The 24,598-nt window shown below is 41.3% G+C and overlaps 1 protein-coding gene across 2 annotated transcripts in view; it reads right to left on the bottom strand.

The window, feature by feature from the left end:
• esrrga (estrogen-related receptor gamma a) overlaps positions 1 to 19,841 on the bottom strand; it is a gene marked incomplete at its 3' end in the record, with an annotated part of 57,243 nt that extends 37,402 nt beyond the window's left edge. Inside the window, exons 1-3 of one of the 2 annotated variants that reach the window (XM_079162240.1) lie at positions 19,729 to 19,841; positions 6,935 to 7,359; positions 1,254 to 1,382 (exon numbers count right to left, since the gene is read on the bottom strand). In XM_079162240.1, coding sequence (XP_079018366.1) covers positions 1,254 to 1,382; positions 6,935 to 7,359; positions 19,729 to 19,796 — 622 coding nt within the window. In that variant the 5' untranslated portion in view covers positions 19,797 to 19,841. The remainder of the gene's footprint in view (positions 1 to 1,253; positions 1,383 to 6,934; positions 7,360 to 19,728) is intronic. The other variant, XM_079162241.1, reaches the window with a different exon arrangement.
• Between the last annotated feature and the right edge of the window lie 4,757 nt (positions 19,842 to 24,598).

The raw sequence follows: 24,598 nt of genomic DNA, 5'->3' as shown, positions 1-24,598 counted from the left end.
GAGCATGGATGGATGAAAGGCTTAAGAGAAGCAACAGAAACAGTACAGTAATACTGAGTGGGAGCACTGGAGGGAAAGATGAAGACAGGAATGGATGGAGGGAGGGCTGGCAGGCGTCGGCAGAGGCACGCTCCCTGACCACTGTAAGGAAGGGGGCGTAGGCCAGGTCTCCCATCAATTACAACCTTGACCCTCCTCTCTTCTTCTTTTTCTCTCTCACACACTTTCTGCTTCATTCAACCATCCTCCCCCTGCCTCTCAACCTCCCCTGGTCCCTCTCCTCTGGTCCTATAAATCAATCGCTTCGCTCTCCCACCCTCCCCCAAGCTTTCTCCCACCTTACCCCTCCCACTACTCCGCTCTCTCTCCGTCGGCCCTCCTCTTTATCCCTCGCCACTCCTTTCCCTCTTTTCATTGTTGGAAGTGCAGTGGGAGTAGAAAGGTCAGAGGTGGGCAGACGAGAGGGAGAGAAAGAGGCAGAGGCAACGAGGGAGTGTGAAAATGAGAGAGTGAGTGTATTTAATCAAAGTGGTGTGGGGGCAGATAATATCTCTTGTTTTGTTTTTTTAAACCTTTCTTGACTGCTGAACAATTGCTGAGTGTGAGTGTTGCAATTATCCAGTAATGTTCTATGTTGATCTCATTTAGGTAAGACAAGGTGTGGGACTTTGTGTGTGCACATGCCCTCAGATACTATTGTATGTGACTTGTATATAAGGAAGGGAAAAGGTGAACATGCACAGTGAAAGGGTGTAGATCAATGTTTAGTGATGGTGAGACAAGAAGACAGACCAAAAAGTCAAACAAAAAAGAAACCAGGCTTTGAACACATAAGAGGATACATAAAGACAGAACGTGGTAAGATGGACACGGGGAAGGCAAACAAGAGTGGCGTGATCCCAATAGAAATTATAATATACTTTATATAAAAAGGAGTATTAACAATTTCTTAGAAGTGTTACATGTAGCATTGTTCAACATCAAAACATCGTCATACTTTGCTGTCTGTATATTTACCATAACAACAATGACACCATGTCTGAATAGAAGGCTGGCCCGCTTTTATGGCATTGGTTGTTCTTGTGACCGCATTTCTGCCCCAAAAGGGATAGTGGTCGTCTGATGATGCAAAGTGCTGTACAAGTTCCTAATCTTATTAACAGAGGCCTCTATTAGCCGAATAAATAAACATATTTAATAGGCTTTAAAATGCTACATGTAGCACAGTTAACAGAGAAAGATAAGGAAGAGACCTTTTCCCTTACCCTCCCTCAGCATGCCCACAGTCAGACACTTCATGAAGCGGCAGGCCTGGCACGACTTGCGTCTCCTCTTGGTGATCTCGCACTCGTTGGTTGCTGGACAGCTGTACTCTATGTTGCCTGTATGTAGACATGTTAGGAGAAAGACAGAAAAAGGGTTTCATTTCAGATGGATACTTCAACAGACAGGTGGGCAGTCGGACAAAAACAGAAACACGGTATATGTCTTCATTGATATTAATCAATGTATAGAGATTGTAGAGGTGTAAATAGACATACGGACACACGATTAACTAGGGGTGTCCCTTCCTAAGCATGGACATATTTTAATCTGATTGCTCAAGCCTTGCCTGTGGTCTACTGATCGTCAAATCATTAGTTAAGACTTTGTTTTAAAAAATGGAGATAGAAATCAGTGTAATTGTGTGTGTTTAAGTGTGTGTTACACGAGTATATGTGCATACGTCATGGCTGGAGCAAGCTGAGGTTGCGTGACAAGCTGTAGTTCACTCACAGTAGCACTGATGCAGAGCTGAGGCTAAGATTATTAGCCGATGTAAGTCTATTAACTTAACAACCCTCGTCTGCAAAAACACAAACACCTGAAGTGGGTTTGAGGCTATTACCACTACTACCTTTAATTCTCCACAGCCTCACTATTTCTTCTCTACCTAATCTGTCTTTTTCTAAATCTTCCTACTTCTATATTGTCATGTCCTCGGTCTTTGCTATTTTTCCACACTTTAAGTTATCCATGTCTAAATGAGACCTATTTCTAACCATCTACTGTGCCTCCTTTTTATCTCCCCTTTTGCTGTACTTGGTTTCATTGTTGTTTTGTTTTCTCATTTTCAGCTTCACTCTCCCTCCAGTTCTGCTCATTTCCTCCACTTAGTATGTTGCTTCCACCCAGTTTCAAAGCAAAGCACAGTTATGGATTTGTTAGGACAGTTTGGACTATTGCAGAATTGCTCTAACAGGTCTCTTTGTTCAGGAAGGTTTATTTATCCATAGTATAAGCCGTGATGAGATGTGAACTCAAAATAACCCTTTGTTCGCTTCCTCCTGCGCCCACCTGACAACTACAGTACCCCAGCAAGCCAATGCATCTCCCACTGAAACAGAGTAAACAGTGATTACTATTGACTGCTGCTGTGGAGAGGATGTGTTCTCATTACTGGGCTGATTAAGGGGAGTAGTTAGCTTAGGAAAAGGCTAAATGCACGAACACTCCTTAATGGGTAACACAATGCTCATTAATCGGCCTTATTAGTTTAAGTAAAGGCTAAACATGCTAAATGCTGGGGGGCCCCTATAGTCTAATGGACACCGCTAACAGGACTAGTTAGCTCACATCCAACCTTAACATGCTGATGATACAGAAGGTTCAGATTAATACAGCAATTAAGAGGGACACTTACTTAGCACTAAGGGTAAATGTGCTAATGACATATTCTGCGTTGGATAATGGATGGTCAGTAAAAGGCCTTGTTAGTGCAAGGCTAAACAGGCAAGCACTGCTAAATGGATAACTGCAGTAAAGAGCCACTTAAAGGGCTGGTAGCACTAAGTCGAAATGTGTTAAACCTCTTATTAAGACATTTCTTTTTCCATCTACACATTCTGAGTGCTACTGTTTGAATAGAAAAACATGTATTGTGTATATCATTTGTTTATTAACCTATGACAGAAATAACAATGTTTTTTAAACTTGACTGTACAATACCTCAACTCAACAGTAATTAGTACCTTAACTGAAAGAGCAGTGGCCTTTAATACTAGCATATTAGCAAAAACAATGTTCTTGATATTGCACTGTACATGTTCCAAAAAGGTAATTACGGTAGGCTTACAAATATAAATATATCTATGATATAGGACTGTGTGTCATCTGTCTTCAGAGTGGCGGTACTGGACAGGAATTAGAAAAGAAGGGTTTACATCAGAATGTCATAGCTCTCTCTCTGTGTCTTTATTTCCGGCTTTATGTGTCTTATTGTGCACTGAGGTGGGCTTAGAGTCGAGAGGTTCTTGGAGGCTCCTATGTATAACGTGTGAGTTTGTATGTGTCTGTTGGTGTGGGTGAGGGGGATATATGAGGGCCTCAAATCCCCTGCAATCTCCTTTGAGATGTATGTGTGTGTGTATGTCCACCTGCTGCATGACAATTGACCACCATTGGACAGACTGCGTATATGAATGTTAGTTTGTGCTTTTGTCTGCCATAGTCTTTGAGCTGTCTTTGTTTTCACCTCTAATAAGTTCAGCCTCTCCCTCCCATTCACTTTCTTTTCTTAGTACCTTGGCTTGAGTATTTAGATATTTCAAATTGTTGACCTATTGGAAGAATGTGCTTATTTTCTTAAAGGCAGCATTAACAGAACTCCCTTGTTTGACGGTCCCACCTGCAATTTCACTACACTGTTCACCTTTCTCATATTCATACTTTCTTCTTCCCTCTTGCTGTCTTCATCTTTCCATTTCATCGCCTTGTCCCTCCCTCTCCCACACTTTGCCCTCCTCCTCACTCCCCTTTATCCCTCTCTCTCTCAATAAGGGAGTGATAGATGCAGGTTGTCAGGTGTCGCTGGACTGACGCCACAGAAACAGCAGCTGCCAGAGCACTTCCACCATGCTGCGACACACACACACACACATACATTCACACCACTAATTCTTTCCTACATCCATGTGCCCAGTTTACCCTACCCCTTCTCTCATCTTTCTGTCATCCCAAACTGGTGTACTCCACTCTCGTCTCCTCTCGTCTCCACTCGTCTCCTCTCCCACCCCACGCTCTCCTCCCTGTCCAGCTGGAGGTGTTTTTTTGGTGATTACCTGCAGTTTTATTGGCTAATGGGTTGAAACATACCAATATGTCTGCCGCTGCCCATCTGAGGCTGGCCCTGCTTTCCAGCCAAGATACACACACTAACACACAACCGTGCATACACACAGGCATATGTGCACAGAAGTACACATAAACCTGCGCTCATTTACATGGATGAGCACAAGCCTACACACACACACACGCGCACATCTGTGGATGAGTTTGTGTGGTAGCCAAAGATAATGTCATGACCCATTTCTTCCATTGGACCCAAGACTGCTCAGTCTGGATCCAAACAAACATGAACTTAAACTGTAGCAAGAATACTGCTGAAAAATACTGAAATCTGTACATAAGATTGCATCGATTGATTTTCATAGTAAATTCTAGTTCTGTCCATTCAAGCTTGGAAAATAGCTGTTGTAAGATTATTGTGATTGGATGATTACATATTTCTTAATAAACATCCAGGAAATGTTTTGTTAATTTTTTATAATTCAATCCAGCACATTTTTCCAGTTTTGATGTTTCCCATGCCGTTGTATTTCGTCACCACCTTTCGTGACAACAGTCCTGTGACTAGCTTTGTCAAAGTCTTGACCCATAACCTTTGATTCTGGCCTTCCTGAGCTGCAACATGTCCACTACATAGAAGGGAAGATTACAAATACAGGGAAAATGAGGATGCGAGAGAGAGCGAGGGGACAGAGCAGTGCTTTAAATCTATTCAAGGTTATACTCTGAAGAAGCTCTAGAGTCAACATGGCATCATATCTATATGTTTGCTGGGCTCTTGGTATTTAATCTGTGACTCTATACTCACCTATGTAACCTTTAACAAGCCCTCAAAATGAAATGAGACACGTGGAATCGGTGAACTATTATACACAACAGCGAAGAATTAAGGGTTAAACCTTTACACACAGTGATTACAAGGTCATGCCTGTGGCTGTCTATTCATGTGTGTTGGTGGTGTCTATGTGTGGATGTGCTTCTATGAGTTAGTGCTTGTGTGTGTGTGTGTGTGTGTGTGTGTGTCTCTCTGCCTTTATCTCTGTATGTGTGCTTTCCAATCTTTTTGTCAGGATTGCACTGTGTCCTGATCTCATCCCATAATAAACACACACAGGTCATCTCTACGAAGTGGTGACCATCTACTGGATGTAAGGCTCCCCCCCCTCACATCTCCCTGTCTCGCTCTGTCTCTCTCTGGGGCTTTACTAGGAAAGCTGCTTATCGGAGGCAAAAGAAAGCAGCGACAGATAGGTGGATGGATGGAAAGGCAGATAGATGAATCCTGTCTGATATGACTTACGGACGGACTGACTGATCGATGACGTCTGGCTGGCTGGCTGACTGGTAGCTTGGTTATTTAAGTGGCATACAGACGGACAAGAGGGCTGTCCTGCTGACTAATGGGGTCTATTAGTTACTTTAAGAAAACTTGAACAAATCATGAAAGATGAAGACTCAAAGTCTTCAAAGGTTTATTTATTTGTTGACCGACTTTCTGACTGCGTTTACCACCATGGTGGTCCTAGTAAAATATGAATTTGAAATGAATGACTTCCTACACTCAAATGTGCTTCATGGATCGATGTTTAATGGGTTATCAAAGGCTGGAGATATTATGCTTGTTGTCTTATTATAGAGGTGAACTGTCTAGTATGTATCTGCATCAGTTGTGCTTGAAAAACGTGAAAACCCTGAATTAATTCAACATACAAATTGTAGATTTGTTTAAGTCATGTGAAACTAGGATGGTTGTGTTATCATTTGAACTGGGTTGATTTATGAACCAATGAACATATGACTGACTGACTTACTGGCTTGCTTTATGGCTAACTGGTTGTCTGTTAGTCTGACCTGTCCTGTGCTTGCAAGGGTAAATGAAAGATACACAGTTGATAAAGCTGAGAGTTGATTCTGAATTGAGTATCTACAAAATTGGAGAGGATAGCTTAAATACCTGTGCACATCCTGGGCTACTTCTAGCTCTAACAAGAGATGAGCAAAGGATTACTGAGACTAATTCCTGGTACTCTTCTCATCATGTGGATTATTGCTCAACCCCTTCTTTCCTCTAACCCTTAACCTGAACTCCTGACCCAGAGACATAACCTCTGACCTTCCCTCGACTCTACCTTATCTCCCCGACATCAGGCTTATAGCTAACACTCTTTCTGTAAAGCATAAGCAGCTAGATCTAGGAATGCAAACACTACCTGGAAATTATTCTTTGCTGTTGATGGAGAAGAGGTCAAGGTTGAGGGTGGAAGGAGGCGTGTCTGGGTGTTGGTGTGTATGCATGAAGCTGATTGGATGCATATTTGTGAGTGTGTGTATGTGCGTGCATGCATGACAGAAAGAGAAATGGTGAAGGAGAGAGAAAAATAGACTATGGTGGGTGTCCTGGTGGCTCCCTTAGTAGAAACATGTACCACATAGAAATCTGGGTTCACATTTGGCCAGGGCCTTTTCTCTTTTGTCCTGGATCTAGTTTAATGGCTAAGGTGTGCATGTGTAATAGAGATTTGAAGAAAACATAGTTCATGTTTTAGGTGTTATGTGTGCAATATTTCTCTGAAGGAGCCCGTTTAGTTAAATATGTAAAACACTCTTTAACTACTGACCTTACATCCTGCAGCCAACCCTGTAATGTGTTCTTCTGTTGTGAGGTGTTTATGACCGTTCATGTAGCATGAATAACACCCAATAGATCAAAGCTTATTGTAATACCTACAGTTCTAAACAAAGAGCAATGTGGACAGACACTGAGACAGACATGTACACTAACAGGGAGATAATTAGAAGAAAAAAGAAAGTCGAAATAGAAGCCAACCTTGGATGGTGCGTTTGAAGAAGGCCTTGCAGGCCTCACAGGATGCCACTCCATAGTGGTACCCTGACGCAATGTCCCCGCAAACCAGACACAGCCTCTTGGGCATCGAATTCAACATGTACTCGCACTTTATTTGTGAATCTTCCCCAATAGTTGACGAACAGTCCTCGTAACGCTTTGATCCGGGGCCGCCAGCAGGACCGTGGGGCCCTGCGTTGGAGCCGTAAAGGCTTGGGGAGTCTAAGCCGTTGGGGTGGCCGTTCATCGTGGACGAATAGGAGCCTGAGGCGTCGCTGGAGCCACCAGGGGAGTGATGGTTGAGGCTGTCAGTCAGGGAGGCAGGACTAGACGGCTCAGTCTTTATATAAGAGGACGGACAGTTAGACTCAAGGTGGCGCTCCTTACTGGACATTCTGCAGAGAAGCCTGAGGGAGTGAGAAAGGAACAAATAGAAGAAGAATTATAAGAAAATGTCATGTGCAAAATGTCAGAAAAATGATGGATACTTATAAAGAAAAGAGAGAAAACCAAGAGAGGGAGAAGGGTTAGAGGAAAAGAAGACAAATAGATTCAGTGAAGGCGATGTTGGAAAGTCCAATTATGGCAATCATTTGTTCTAATGTTGTAGTATTTGCTCGCTGTCACTTTCAATGATGGATTTGTATTTTTTTACTTAGCCGGGCAAGTTCTATAAATGACACACATACATGAACACACACAATCCATCCATCACATGCGTTATTCTTTTCCTAAGAGAAGTGCTAGAGAGGCAATAAAAGAGAGTAAGAGAGTTAAATACAAAAACTAAATACATTGTGGTTCATTAGGGGAAGCGTGTGTAAAATAGAGAAGCAGAGAAGCATCTACAGTACCACACAGACACACAAACACATACACATGCTCGGGGCCGACGGTCATCCGTCACTTTCCAGTCAATAGATCCTTGTTCTACATGAAGGTAATCAGTAAGCAGCCTCTCTGCTGCTCAATCATCCCAAAGACAGCCTTACACATACATGACGCCAACATACACACCCACCACTCACATATCCAAGCACACACTGACAGATACAGTTTAAGAAGTTAGAGGAAGCCATGCGATACAAAACTGTTTAAAAAAGACAAAAACATCTCTGCTAATCCGTGCCGTATTACTGTATTCCTCTCCTCATCTATTTTTCTTCTCTACTGTCTCTCACTTCCTCCACTCAGCTTCCCTTTCTCCCTCTCTCTTTTCCTTCTTTCTCTCCCTAAGGAGGCGACTGGTGTCTTGTTAATGGCAGTTGTAATTAACAGCAATCTTCTCTCTGTCCATATCTCTCCATCCCTCCTTTTGTCTACCTTACTATCTATCTGCCTGTCTCCGTATCATCTCCTATTCACTGCCATCTCTCTCTCTCTCTCTCTTTCACTTACTCTATCCATGCTCTCTCTCTCTCTCTCTCTCTCTTCCTCATGGCATTACAACTCTCTTTTTCCTCTAACCCTGCCCTCCCTCCCTTCTCTATCTTTTCATTGTTAAAGGCAGAAAGCACAAAAGGGGTTTTTAATTAAGGCAGGATGCTGCTAAACGAGGGGCTTCTAAAGTCCAGTCGGCCTGTAAAAGATCCCCGTTCTACAGGGACCCATAAAACACAGACAGCGCCTTGACAGGGAATGGAGAGCCGGTCGGGAGAGAGAAGGGTCGGGGAATGGGGAATGGATATAGAGAGGAAAAGAGGTAGGCAGACAGACAGCCAGACAAAGCAGAGAGAAGGGAGAAAAAGAAGTTGCAGTGACGGATGATAGCCTAATGATAGACAGCAGTTTCAGATCTGAATTGTTGGGTTTCTAATGTGCTTTAATGTGTTTGATGAGCAGCAAGATGAGACAAAGCGGTCCTCTTCCTTTAGCCAAACCTACACGTGCACTTTAAGCCAAAAAACGCCTTTCCCAGACATTCAGGGCTTTTCTTTCGAGTCAAATTGTTCCTTTCATAAAGTGACATTAAATTTATAATGTACAATACATTGGCCTTTTCCCACCCCCTTTTCATTATATATTTTATTTCCACCACCACTTCGCCCCTCCCCTCAATGCAAGTTCCTCTAATTCAGTGACTCCATTAATCGTGGCTTTGTGGTATTCACCAATGTCTATAAATCCGTTTATCTGATGCTAAGGTAGGCCTTCAGTTTGAAATGAAAAGGGGGACGGTGAGAAAGGTTTGGACACAAATCAAGAAAGAGGAAAGGAGTTAAAAAAAGGGATGGAGAGAGTCAATGGAGGGATAAGGAAGTAGAGACAGAAACACACTTAAGGTGCTAGAAAAAGCAAGGAAGATGTGTAAATGTGGGAAAGAGTGATGGGACGTTGAGAGATCAGACAGCATTGCCAGTGTTCTAGCGGAGGGAGAGAAAATACAGTGGTGACAGAAAAAGAGAGTAGAGCCATTTAAGTAGATGATGTGATGGTGATGATTTAATCTCTCCTTTTTCACTCTTTATGCTCTTTTGTGCCCCCTCCCTTCGACCGTCAATCCCTCTGAGTACCATTAAGTGAAAGAGTTTAAGTGCCAAAAGATCTCAGGCGCTTTTTTACTCTCTCTCTCTCAAAGTCTCATCTATCTCTCTTTCCTTCACCCTTTCCATTCCTCCTCTCTGCTCCGTTTCTCTTTTTCTCTATCATCTCTTTTTCTCCAACACACATCTTTTCTATGCTCTCTCTCTCTCTCTCTCTCTCTGCTTATAAATGAAAAATAATGGCAGTCGAAGGGGGAGGAATAAAAAGAATAAAAAAAGAAGACATGCGTGCAGAGGAGAGAAGAGGAAAGAAGATTAAGAAATCACAGCCAGTGCGCTGTGCCGAGCGAGAGGTTGAATGCATTTATGTATGTATGTTATCAGTATAATTATGGCGCTATGTAACGACGGCTCAGTGCTGAAAGAGCAGTCTTATTGTGCCTGTCTGCTCTTCAGATGAGTGCGGAGAGAGAGGGAACGGGTTGGGTCTCATTTTTTTGTTATCAATTCTTTATGTTTTTAGGTGTTTAAAGAGGTTTATATAAAGAGGAAAAGGCTTGAGTGTGTTTCTTTTTGTATTTTCACAAGGGGCTCAAAGACGTGAGCAGTGTGTTATGAGATGATTGCAGTAAAACACAAAGAAGAGCAGTAATCAGACTTAGCTGTTTTGCTTAATTCTGTTACAGAAGAGGGGTTTTGAATATCATTTTCTTCCTGCTATTCTGTTCATTTTGATGCACTAACAGAGTGTAAGTCATTTTTTAAAATGTATTTAACTGGAAGTCATGAAGAAAGTCATTTATTTTGTTCAATTCTTAAAAGTTTCGGGTAATTTCAGAACAGTTCCCTGTTTGTCTGTTTTTTCATGTGTATTTGTTTATGGAAAAAATGGCAATTTTGCTTCAATGACTACATCTTTTATAAAAAAATAATGTATTTACTTGTAGAGTTGACGGATAGTTCTAATAAAATAAATAATGTTAAACATCAAAATAAAAAGAAGGTTAATTTGTAGACACTTTCATCCAATATTTGTATAGTAGTTCACCGTGAGTCTATTACAGTGACGACAGACCACCTTTACCTTTTTGACCACCCATTCAGCGTTTGTGACACCAACAAGATATGACACTATTTCACAAACAGCCAGAGCAAAAGGACAAAAGTGGCTGTTTAGTTCCTGCAGACATCAAATATTCAGCAGGCCTATTTACCTGTCCCTGACTGAGGTAGGACACACACACACACACACACACACACACACACACACACACACACACACACACACACACACACACACACACACACACACACACACACACACACACACCAGAAAGATTACCACCTTCCCTTGTCTCCATTTCCAGCTCGATCCCTGTCATTTTCTCTTTGGTCCTATTTCATTTTTTCATAGTGACTCAAGAAACAGAGATAAATATGTGGACGTGAGAGAGAGAGAGAGAGCAACAGAAAGAATCAAATGATGTCGAAAAAAGAAAGAACGAAAAAAGAAAAGAAGAAGAATGCTGTTTTTTCCTGTGCGTTTTGAAGGAAGGTGGGACATTTTAGTATGACAAGCTGTCATTAGAGCGGTGGGCTGATGCAGCGCCCTGACAACTGGCAGGGACAAACATACAATCATCGTATTAGAGCAACTACAGTACTCTCTGCTTCAGTGTCGCTGGGCTGTTCACTGCGTGCTCTCTTAGTTTCTGTGTGCACTTGCCCCCTTTTATGATATACAATCTTTGTACGACTGCCTCGCTAGATGGCAGCCATAAATACAAACTGATCCTCAAGCAATTCCAAACTGTTCTTGTGCCGCCCCGGGTTCAAGAAGGAAAGGGAAGCCGTGTAAGTAGCTGCAAGCTAAATAAAGGTTTATAAAAGACAGCCTGGGTGTCATTTTAACATTCGCCGCTCACTTTTAGGTTTAGATAACACTGTTCATAAACACTCATGCTGCTTCCCTGCCGGATTCTTCTGTGTGCCTGGATTTAAGCAATTAGATTGGTGAGTTAAATGTAATCATAACAAAAAAATGATGGTCAAACAACCAAAATATGATGGAAAATATAGAATTGTTATGTGAAGATATAATTAAAAGAGATAAAATGTGCAACTAAGATGCAAACATTTAGAGTTAAATATGATCCTAACAACGAAAACTGCTGTTAAAATATATGTATTTGACTTCACCTTGACAAACTTCAGTGCATGTAGGTGTAGAGGAATGAAGCATCTCACTGCCCTAAGAATATAAAAAAAATACCAAATTCCCATGGTAAAAGCAATCAAAATGAGTAGAGAATAAGAGCAGAGGGGAAAACAGAGAGGAAAGAGAAGTGGTAGCAATAGAGACAGAGTAGAGAGAAGTGCTGACAATGTAGCTACCATGGGTTGGCTAATACCTTTCTATCACACCAAGCATTGTGCTCTCGATGCTGATAAGAACACAGTCCAATAAGCAAAAAGAGAGAGAGAGAGAGAGAAAGAGAGAGAGAGAGAAAAAACCTTACACAATTCTATCTAGATGATACCGGCAGTGCTTTGGGAGGAAGGGAAAGTGAAGGAAGGATGGAAGACAGGAAAGAAAATACATTGAATTAAAGAATGGGGTAAGAAGGGGAATAGGAGCAAAAAAAATGCAGTTACATTTCCATAGTCAAATGAATAGAACGATTTCATCAATGGACAGAATTGCTTTTTCAGCCCTCACACTCCTCTGTTTATTTTTCTTTCTTTGCTCCATTTCTCTCTCTATTCTACTCTCTTTTCAACGCGCTCCTATCTGTGGAGGGTTGTTGAACTGCTTGTCAGCTTGTTAGTTCGATACATGCAATGGTGAGTGTGCACACAAGCACAAAAACACACACACACACACACACACAAGCATCTAAACTTGACTAGTAAGCTGCACACACAGGTTCAAAAAGAGTAGGATGCATTACAGCGAGAACGTATTTTATATTTTCTGAGGGTTGAATGATTGGATCGGGACAGAGACAAACATAAACAAACATGTAAAAATTCAAAAAAATAAAAAATAAATGTGTTTCAAATTCTGTGCCATTTTCTAGTGAAGTAGTTATGGAATCTGTGTCTTTACATGAGAATTGTGTACGGTGTGGGCATAGTTTAAAGTTAAGGCAGAGAAATAGAGAGAGAAAATAATCTGTGTGTTGTTGTGTGTTTGAGTTGAGCTCCATAGACTCACAGCGTGCCGATGATTATAGTTGTTTTCAGGGTAAAAAAAACGAATAAAATAAAAAATAAACACTCACAGCGACAGTCAATCCAAACCACTCTCCCTCCTACTGAGCTCTCTCTCGCCCTCTCTATCCTGCTCTCTTTGGGTCTCAAATCTCTCTCTCTTTCACTTCTCACACACACACACAAACACACTGTCATTCTCTTCTCTCCTTCTCGTGCATCCACACCACCTTACACCCCACACATACGTACACACACAAAGACACACACACACACCAGGGAGCAGATCAATTGTTACAGTGTTAGTCGGGCAGGAAACCTGTAATTCACTTCATTGGTTGCAGAATAAACCCCTGATTACATGCAATCAATGTGATAATGGCTAAAACACATTCTGCCCAATGGGCTGTCGGGCTGTAAAGACCGGTAGAGGAGAGGGAATGTGAGTGTGCGTGTCTATATTCCTGAGTGTTTGTGTGTTTAGACACCAAGACTCCTTCTAGGTATGAATTTGAATGTAACAAACACAGATCTAAACACACCTTTGGTGTGCACAACTATCCACAAACACATACAGGGGTGTGAAATGAATTGGGTAAGACTTACAGAGGCACACTAGTGGGGCTAAAGCTGTTATGTTGCACCCTGGAGTTTATAAAGTTTACACACACACACACACACACACACACACACACACACACACACACACACACACACACACACACACACACACACACACACACACACACATACCCTCTCTAGATGTGAATGGATAAACAGTGGGAGACAGCACACACAGGGCAGGCTCGGACAAACACAATTGATTAAGAATTATGTGCTCTCCAAACTGCAGACTGCAGACTATTCAGGAATGTCATGTTGAGTCTGGTGATATCAATACATTTCATATGTCTTTAATCATCATATAGGGGGGGGGGGGTTCCTCTTCTCTGATATTTCTCTGGACTGCTCTCGTCTTTTCTCTTCTCATAACAGGTGATTATATTCAACATTTTTAAGGGAGTTCCTTTTCCTCTCAAAGTCTCCCCTGGTCTGTATAAAGGATGATTTAGATTTGAGAGTCTGACTGTGTGTGTGTAGTTATTTAAGTGGAAAGATATGAAAAGGTTGAGCTTGTTCAGGAAAAATGTGAAGGCAGTGCACCTCTTGTGTGTGTGTGTGTGTGTGTGTGTGTGTGTGTCAGATGGGAATCTTGATGATTTAGGTCATTTTCTTGCGGAGCAGTGGCTGATTAGTGTGTTGCTGCCAGGCACTATCTTTGTCACCATGTCTCTCTCTCTCCTTACCTCTCTCTTTGTCCCTCTCTCTCTCTCTTTCTGTCTTTTTTTATCTGTTGTGTGTCATTGTGTTTGTAAGGGTGGTTGTCTACTGTAAGAACAGTGCTATACTATAATCCTCTAAAACAGCTCAACGCCATCCCGTATGCTGCATATCACGAGTACAGTTTACAGTTAGTGTGTTAACTATATACAGGTATTTACATACAAAATAATCAAATACATAAATTACTACAAATTAGATGTCGAATTCAGATCTGTTTTGGGACTTGGCAGACTAAACAGCATACCTTGTACTTTTACTGGAAAGGCTGAAGAGTGTAAATCAATTAAAATTATTGAATCCATCCTTTCGTTCGGTAAACCTTTTAAAGAAGACACTGCATGTGCCAAATGTGAAATTACTAATCAAAACGAATGACACAAAAACATCTAATTTGTTTTGAATTGACACATTCACACACTGCGTATTCACAGGACATCGGCAGGTAGTGTGTGTGCAGGGTTGTAAGGGTTGTACATTGTAGGCTGGTTCCTTAATAAAGGAAAGGTCATTGATCAAGGTTAGTATGCGTCCCTCTTTCTATGTGTGTGTGTGTGTGTGGATAAGCAGTGTTATCGCAAAGCATTAGGGGTGCAACAGCCCTTCTAAACACTTACCGGCACTTGCCACACACACACCCGCACACACACCCAATCGTCCATGTACACATTCGACCATTTATGTACAGTGAGACGTACAGCTCTCCTTCACTCTCTCGCTCATACTCAGACAGATAGAAACCGGGGCAAGGTGCCGTATCAAATGATATTGCGCAGAGGTAATAATAAAGTGTTTAAAAAAAATAAAAAATATCCCCCTTCGGATTAAAAACACATTTTATTAAGCAGATGGTGAAAGAGGATTTCCACTCTAGTAAATATGACAGGGCTTTCAAATGTGACATGGGACGGAGGCAGAGAGAGGGGAGGGGAGGAAGAGGGAAACAGACAAGGAGGGAATGGGAACAGAGAGCGCAATGCTGCAAAAGAGAGGAGAGACAGAAAGAGGGAGAGGGGGAGAGTGAAGTAAAGTGGTGCTTGATCAGAGAGGGGGAAAAAGTGGTAAAAAAAGGAGAAAAGGAAATGTGGGAAAGGAGAGGAGACATAAGTGAGTAGAGAGTCAAAGCTGCATTCTTTAAGCAGATCAGATTTGGGGAAATTGGGCTGTCACTACAGGATTGTGATGATTTACACCTATCCATCACAGGGAGAGAGAGAAGCAGCGCGAGACTATGTACAATAATGCACAGCATCTGAAAAAAAAAAATAAAAATCGAGAAGATCCGTCCTAAACAAGCCGAGTGCTTCTCAACTACACTGATACGTATACAAATGTAGTGACTGGTAACGATCCAGCCAGTTCATTACTTCTACCGTATTGGTGACGTGACAGGTACTGAGGGTCAAAATAAGAAAGTGAATGTTGTACATTTTGTCTTGAAATAGAAATTTAAAAAAATGCTGGAACATTACCCAAATGTATTAAATAGTCATTTGAAAGCTATTGCACGTTTTGAATTGAATTGAACTGTAACTTCACCAGCTTCTGTTGACACTCGTCCCCTTTGCCTCCTCTCCTGATCTTCCCTCTCTTCCCTCTCTCTCCTCCTGCCCACCCCCACCCCCTCCCTACCCTCACTGCTGGCTGCTGCACCTTTCAGCCTCGCTCCTGGACCATCTGTTAGGGAATCTAATTCACATCCAGTCATAATCAGGTTTGCCGGAGTGCCCAATGTCTCTGCCTCCCTGTCTGTCCCTGTCCCTTTCTGACCCACCAGCTTTTTGCTGTCTATTTTACATTCTGTCTTTGATTGTCTACCATTCTTACATTTTTTTTTCATTTCGGTACAGTGTCCATGTCAACCTGCCTCAATTAAATTTGGTGCATTTCATCAACATCTTCCTCCTTAGTTATTTCCCTCTCTTTATTAACCCGGTGCATGGACTCGTGACAGTGATAGAACAAATCAATCTGATCTGATCAGTGTGTGAATTTTTAAGTTTTAAATAATTTGGTTGTATTACAGCTTAATTCATTGGTACAAGGTGTCTTTGAAACTATTGCTTGTCTTTGCAGCATTGACTTTGCTATCACGTGGCTTTGAATTTCACTTTCCTAAGAAAGAAAGCAAGTTACAATCATTTAAATACATTTTAATATTAAAATTAATTTATTAGCATGAATTTGACATTGCATGGAAAATGAGGTGCTGCATTGACATCTTGACTGTGCATGTTTCGGTGTGTGTGTGTGTGTGTGTGTGTATGTGTGTTTATCCATGACTGAGAATAAGGCGAGTTGAGTTGAAGGGGGTGGAAGTTAATGAGAGGTGAGTGTCTGAAACCGTCTCTCTCTCTCTTACGCTCTCTCTCTGCACCAGCAGTAATCCTCTTCTATAAATCTGCAATCCAATCAGCGTTGTCCACACTTACACACATGTACACACGCACACACATACACACACACAGAGCTGTTGGGAGGCCCATCTGTGTGTTAAGGCAATCTGCTTTATCATTATGATTACATTGGGCTCAGTTTACAGCAATGTGTGAGTGTGTGTGTGTGTGTGTGTGTGTGCGTGTGTATTCAAGCGCACCATGGCTGCCTGACATTAATCACATTCCCATGGTTTGATGGCCTAAATAAAAAGAGGAATAATATTGTTGGTGTGCAATGAAAAAAAACAAAAAAACAAATTAGGAATTTCTTCATAATTCAAAAAAGGTTTAATTTCAGCGAAAGCTCAAGGAAACAAAGCAAAGTCGTTCATATTACTTCTTAAATCAAAGACATCAAAAGGTTTTTTATGGATGCCATCCTTAATATGCATTTTGAAAAATTTAATTTGGGCCACAAGTATATCAATTCTGTTGTACCAGAATTTAAATTGGAGTCTTTTATGTCAACTCTGTGACTAAATCCAATCAACACAGTTGGAGGTCAGATATCCTGGAGGAAATGCGTATGTGATCTTATACTGAATGTGTGTGTGTGTGTCTACAAATACTCTCCTTCTACTTTGTGATGTATGCATGCATGTGTTAGGTGACTGGTATTTACACTACCTTCATCTTAACCATTTAGTGCCTAATAATTCATTGATTTTATGCCCTTTTTTAAAAAAAGACTGGGCCCTCTTTATTGATTATTTAATGTTGCCATGTCACAGCAGGAAAAGCAGAGGTGTAAAGAATCAAATGAACAATGGCTGAACTCCATTCAGTTGCTTCAGTCTCAGGTCCTGGTATTGTGCATACCGTCTCACTGTCAAGACTTTCTGCGAGACTTAAATTGAATAAAGCCATTGTTCATGTTATTAGTCAGGCAGGAAGCATGGAGACCGCAAAAAGTCACTCAGTGCGAGCGGGAGGGGAGGTTGATGGGTCCAACAAACACGGGTCCTTCCTCAAGGAGACCGCTGCTCGTGCCACATGTGAAACAAGAAGTCAGCATTGATTGATTGGTCACGTAACTTCCGTACTTAAGTAACATCTGAGGCCTGGCATAGTTTTGGCAGTTGAATTCGCAATTACAATTTTAACTGTAGCTTGTTTTAACCCGAACCCCAAAAGTTAAATCAATGCAGCACAGATAATGTGCCCAAATGTGGAGTTTAGCGCATAGTGTCTATTTGTGTGCAAGAACGGCATGTGCGTCTTGAAGCCATGGCGTGACTGCCTAGCCTCTGGCAAACCTTTACCCTTCTCATCACCAGACTGCACTATGTGCCAACATACACACACACACACACACACACACTCTCACATTGTGCAGGTAACACTGCTCATGGTGATTGGCTGAGAGTCTGTGTGAGAAGGGCTTGCCAGACCTCTAATTGGCTTGACCCAGACTAACCCTGAAATCCTATTGGACTAAGACTTCCCAGTCTACAGTGCGCACACAAAAACACACACACACACACACACACGCACCCACCCACACAATTTACAGGGCTGTGCAAAAGCGTGTGATCAATGGTCAAATCAATAGTGTATTTATATGCTGCAACAACAAAAACATTATTCATGATAATGTTCATCAAGATAATCATGTCAGTTTGTGAGATCATGCAGCATTATGTTGTTTGGTCACAAACCACTAACATCCAGAGAGCACATCTTAGCACATCAAATACTTTACAAATAGACAGTTTTTGCAGGCATATCTGAGCCCTTTTGTATTTACAATGGAATTGAATGATGTCATTAATTAAATACTAATTGAAAATCATTGGCAGTGCTGGGTTACGACACTCTCAGGTGAGAAAATAAAAATAGAATATAAACATGCCTAAAAAGCCTGCACTATACTTATCATGAACAAAACACATACTTACAATTACAGTTTTGCAATCTGGGGCTCTTTCTCTTATCCAGAGAAAACTTACAATGATTAAAAGACCGAGAGAGGAAGTGAGTGGGAGGATGAATATGAAGAGAGGGAAAGTCTGCCTGTGTGTAATGCGTCACACATTTACTGTGTTTCAACATGAAACAAGCAGCATATTTACAGTTTATGTTCTAAAAATGGACTAAGGCAGCCCTCAGTTTCACCTGCCTCAAACAATACCAACGTAGAACTGGTTTCCACCTTAGAGCTTGAAAAATGTCCCTTTAGTTTAAACTTTTCATGCTTTACTGCAAATGCAGATGGCATAGGGGACTAATGTTATGGTAATAGTGACTGTCCTTCAACCAAATGATAGGATTTAAAGTCTTTGTGCTGCGAAGCATTTGCACTACTAAAGTGTCCTTGAGCCAGATGTTGAATCTCGCTTTCTTTTGATGGCCCATATATACCGTAAAAATATAACTAAACAAAGATGGTGCTACAGGTGAAGAAAAAAAAATATGAAGCAGTATTAGTACATCATTTCAAAAATAAAACATTTGTCTGAGTAAAACGTGTTAAGCAGAATTGGTAGTAGAGACTGCTCACATACACGCACACAAAACAAAATAGTATTATGAGGCAGAAAATGAAGCCCTTTCTCTTATCTTCTCTTTGCCATGGTTTTTAAATATTTATAGCAGTTACAAGTAAAAATTGCTTAGCAAATGTTTAACACGTACACCAAATACAGTGAAACCTTAGACTGGGCCTCACCGTGGACAATGGCTTTTCCATGCCTGTCGTCACTGATAATCAGAAATATTAGGGTTTGTAATTATATGGAATCTTAGCAGTCACTCTATGAACCCATGAATTTTTTTTAACTCCAAAAAAGAAAATCAGATAAAATTGCTGATTCTGCTTTTTTCATATGCTATGCTTTTAAAGAGGTACATCTGCTTATTGCAAGGAGTAAGTCTGACGACTGCACGTGGTAACACAAAAGCAGCGCATCTTACTACGGATCTAATAAATACGTGTCTGCAGAAAATGTAAAATGTACTTCAATCAGTTCGTACATATAGCCTTCTTCCATGGCATAAGGGAAGGAAGAAATACTTGGCGTAAGAAATAAATAAATGAAGGCGAAGAAAAGTTCTCAGCGCTATGTCTCTCTCTCTCGCTCTCTCTCTCTCTCACACATACAGACGGACTACTAAAAACACTGGCTTTTGATGTCTCAAAGTGCTCGTCTTTCCTTTCTTTTTCATCTGGGGTTTATAGAGGTCAACAGTGGCTTTTGTGTAAAACTGAACCGAACAGATTCCTAGATTCTCCTTCTTTTACGTTTTTCGCTCTTTTCCTTCCTTTTTGTGTGTCTTTGGTCCACCCTTCGTTCGGTCTTACCTGGGGTTGTAGAGGGCATGTGCGTCTCTCATGTGGTTGGCCTCCAGTGGATCGTAGCTTTGGTGCATCCTCCAGGCGCCAGCGCCGCATTTACTATAGTTTGACTTGGAGTTATCGTCACTGCTGCTGTTCACCAATGGCCCCTTCGATAAGTTCATTCTGTAGGCAGGGACAAAGTGAGAGAAGAAGGGGTGAAAATACAGCCAGTGCAAAAAAAAAAAAAAGGTAGAGAAACAGCCAATGTGGAGACATGACCTTTGTAATGCTACGTGGGGGTGTTTGATTAACTATCAAACTATTTACTATCAAGTAAAAAATACAAAATCTGTTAGAAAAAGGTTGAAAATAAGTTATTAAATGAAAACATATGTATCGACATTAAACTCATGTATACAACTGTAACAAATGTGGAGAATTCTTTTGGGAAATGGATGGAAAAAATAAAAAATGTAATAATTAAATAAATATGAGTTACAAATGAAGCTAATGCACACGCAACACACACATTCAGCGTTCCCTTATTGTTTGTCCTAATGCCCGCGGTTGATATAACAAACAGCTACAGAATACGCAAACGGTTAAACGACTAAGTAAAGTAGTTGTGTAGTAGTGCACAGGCAGGACACATTGAGATAGATAGGACAGTCAGGTTCGAAGACACGTGGAACGACAGACCGCTGCACAGGCCGACATGCTGAGGGCACCGATGCACAGGTTGTGCCTTTAGACCAGTACATGAGACTTTTGTCCTGGAATGAGTTGAAGAAATTCCTGACAAATACATCGTCTGTGCGCGGACGCGGAGGATGCGTCAGACTGCTAATTGAAGCACACCCTGGCTGTGTTTAACGTCAGAGGAGTCTCATCAGTTTTACAAAAAGGCTTTCAGACTGAGGGGATCAAAAAGTAAAAGCACCCGAGGAGGGACTGCTATCCGTCAATCAAAACCAGCACTGTCGTCGGGGGAGGAGCTGTCGCCGGGGTGATAAGGTCACTTTGGGCAACAGAATCAAAACCATCCATTGCAAAAATTAAATGAAAAAAAATAACACGGCATGCGAAAAAAAAAAAGGACAATACTTAAAGCTGACGTCAAAGAGGAGAGAAGGCAGGGTTTATAATAAAACTGCCTGGGTGGCCTATATTTAAACATCAGGGGAGAATAGAGCGGGGCGGTTGGGAAGAAAAGCACTTTATTACCGGCGGACAACATATAGAAAATACAGAAACTAATTTGGACTGGGGAACAATTGTCAGAACACAACTGGTAATAAAGTGATCCTTCTAAAATAATGCATTAGAGATGCCTGCTGGCAATGCTCGAGGCCTCCCTGTGCTTTCCATTTTGAGCATTTTTATGTTTTTTTTGCATAATTATTAAAAAATTATTATGGGCCTAAAAGGGGAGGACAAAGTTAATATCAAAATTTAACTTTGAAACTTTGCTGAGAAAATACAAATTGAAAAAGTATTTTTTTTTTTACATTGGTTTATGAAAAATACGGACTAATCTTTTCAACGTCAAACATGTCAAATCAAAAAAACCTGGGAGCTGTTTAAGTAATGCAAGGAGCTTTGTCATAATCTTATTTCTCCTCAGTTATTGTCGTTTTGGTTTAGCTGGACTTTTCCCGTCATTACCACGCGTGTGTATGTTTGTGTGTGTGTACGTGGTGGGTGTGTGTGTGTCATCTCAGACTCTGTGTATCCGTAAACAGAGCAGGATGTTGGTATGTGTCACAAACACATGTTTAGCACACAAACACACACCACACAGAAATGTGTGTGTACGTAGCTGTGTGTGTGTGTGTGACGGTGTCCCACTGTGGGTTGCGGTTCAGGTGAGGGCTACGTAGTCGGACAGGTAGACAGACCAAATCACTCGTCTGACAGCCACCCTCCCTCCATCCACAGAGCTGGGTTGGCTCAGTGAGAGGTGGAGGGCCAGTGTGTGTAATATGTAGGTTTTAGTTCCACTCTGGTGAAAAGGAGGAATCGATATCTTGCTGCTGCTGCTGCTGCTTCAGACACTTATTGGCTTTGGTTGCGGTGTCACAATGCTATATAGACAGGCAACACTTAATACTGCTTTTTTTTTATTGGGGGAGTGTTCCGGTGTCACACCAGACTAAGGTACACCCACTACCATGTATACATGATGTTGTTAGTTTCCTCGTCCCTGTCTTTCAAGTTGCATACAAGCCGCTATGTGAATTGTGTCCTTCTGCAGGCAAACACAACAGACAAAGTAAATGGAATGTGGAATGAAATCGAAGTAGCGGTAAATAAAGAGGAAGAAAGAGGGACATATTCAGCTGATATTATAACAATGAAGTGACTTACTTATTTAGCTTCACATCCTCATTACCACAAACTATGAGATGCACTTCAGAGAGAAGATCTGAGTTTAACAGGTTTTGAAATAAATCACAATTTCCATATTTAAGCTAAACAGCAAAAGGCTTTTTTTGATTTGGCAGAATTCACCTCCAGCCACTTGCATTAACTGTTGGGGATTACAAAGGGATATTCTTTTTTAATACAATATACCTTATGGCAAGGTAATCGGATATTTTTTCAAGTCTTTATTCATTCCAGAAGATTACATTTAGGCTGAGAGGCATCTTGAAATCAGCAGACAATCATTTAAATCAGGCATCAGCAGCCGTTGTGTTATTCTATTCAATAAAGGGACATTTTACAAGAGGAAAAGGTACACGCAGTATTAGTACAGAAATAATTATGAATAAAAAGGCCGTTAACATCAAATTTAGTCTACGTAATTTGATTCATTTAAAGCATTCAAAACCATAAAAGTATTTACATATCAACACAATAAATAGCTCAGGTCATGAATTACAGATGCATACAAAGTAAAAGGAGAGAATAAAGGAGAGGAGTATTAACCTATGTGATTCTACCTGACCTGTTTCACGCTCCTGTCACTACATGTAAGCTGCACCAGCACACACATGCACACACACGCACACACACACACATTATGGATGTGAGGTTTGTGTGTGTGTGTGTGTGTGTATGAGTGTATAAAAGTAGGGAGATCGTGGGTGTCTTTCTGATGCTCAGTGACTCACTCATGTGTTGCTGGCCCATCTGTGAACAGAATGACCATGACACAATAAGTGTGTGTGCGCCTCTGTGTGTGTGTGTGTGTGTGTGTGTGTGTGTGTGTGTGTGTGTGTGTGTGTGTGTGTGACATGGTGATGCAGTGATTGATGAGACAGTTGCCATTCTTGCTAATGCAAAACGCACCTATCCCTGAAGGGAGCAAATGCCACAACACACACACACACACACACACACACACACACACACACACACACACACACACACACACACATGCACGCACATATACACACAGGGCTGCAACTGCCCTACCTAATTACCCCTCTCGTCAGGGCAGTGTGATGTCTTCCAGTCACATATCCGATAAATATCCACATATGTGTAGTTTCATAAACATACACCGTTACAAACAATCATAAACAAAAAACTAAGCCGACAAATGAATTTGCAGGATAATCCAGTCCACCTCCTCTGCTTCAGTAGAGCATAAATACACACTTTTGCCTGCAACAATTTGCAATAACAAAAACTAGACAAAGCGCAATAGAAAATAAATGTAACTGTTCAATTTCTTGCATCTTATAAATAAAACTGTGGCTCTTTTTCTTTAAAAAACTAGGCTCCTAGGTACTAAAATGTGGTGAGACTGTACACATTATACTGTTATTCCTGATATATTGCGATGTAATTGTTGAAAATGTAAATTTAATATCTGCATATGTGATATAATAGTGACGTATTTGTAAAACATCAAGTCTCATAAATAGAGTCTAACAACGACATGTATTTGTGTATGTGTTGGGGAGACTTTAAACTGATCATTACATAATCATAAATACTGAGCGCATAAACATATTTATATGTGTGTGATTATGTTTCTCTGGGCAAATGGCATGTGCATCAGGGCAGGTGGGGTTCGACGCTGCAGCCCTTTGTGTGTCTGAGTGGATGTGGATGTGTGTGCGCGTTAGCGTTAGCGACGGGAGCTGTTAGCGGGGCAGGCGGCAGATGGGCTGTCGGCCTTAATAGGGACTGAGCGGGTGCAGAAAGGTGACAGCTTCACGAGGGAGGGGTGTGTGGGAAAGGGAGAGGAGGGAGTGTGTGTGTGTGTGTGTGGGGGGGGGGGGATGGTGAAGGAAGAAGGGGATAAAGGGGAAATGGATTGTCTGCGGAGGTCAAGAAAAGTGCGTATCAGCCTAATAGAGGAACACAGCTATTGAGGACAAGAAGCGCCACGTCATATCTGGAAAAAGTTGGAAAACAGTGATCGAAGCCGTGGGCATTTCTGCACTTCTTAAAATATAAAGTGCTCGTTCGTTTTCATATCTGGTCAGATATGGTCTTTAGTTTGTTTATGCAAAAGGCCGATTGTGGAGTTCCTATTTAAAACCAGATGTACATTTTTGCAAATATAATGCTTATGTAAAATATGACACTTCGATCAACATATGAAAATGAAAATGCGCCGCTAGTCTCTACAATGTCACAAGCACAACTTAAGTCATGTTGCCCGTTCTGCCGCAGACACAGAGTTAAAACACACAATAAAAGTACACACAGAAACATGGGCCATTCCCACTCCACCTTTTTCTTTTACAGTCATACGCAGACATTTGCAGAACACAGTGAATGAACACGGGACTGAGATGAATCGGGGAATCTGCAGAATGAGCTGCATCCTCAACAGATTTGTTAGAGACCTTTCCCTTTCCTCACACCAAAGAAACTTTTTTCTATTTTACACAAACAGGCACACATTACGTACTAAACTATTTGCATGAAGAGA

This window comes from Pholis gunnellus (genome assembly GCF_910591455.1).
Source record: "Pholis gunnellus genome assembly, chromosome: 1".
Classification (NCBI taxonomy): Eukaryota; Metazoa; Chordata; class Actinopteri; order Perciformes; family Pholidae; genus Pholis; species Pholis gunnellus.
The sequence above is the reverse complement of the archived record's forward strand: the minus strand, read 5'-3'. Positions and strand labels throughout refer to the sequence as shown.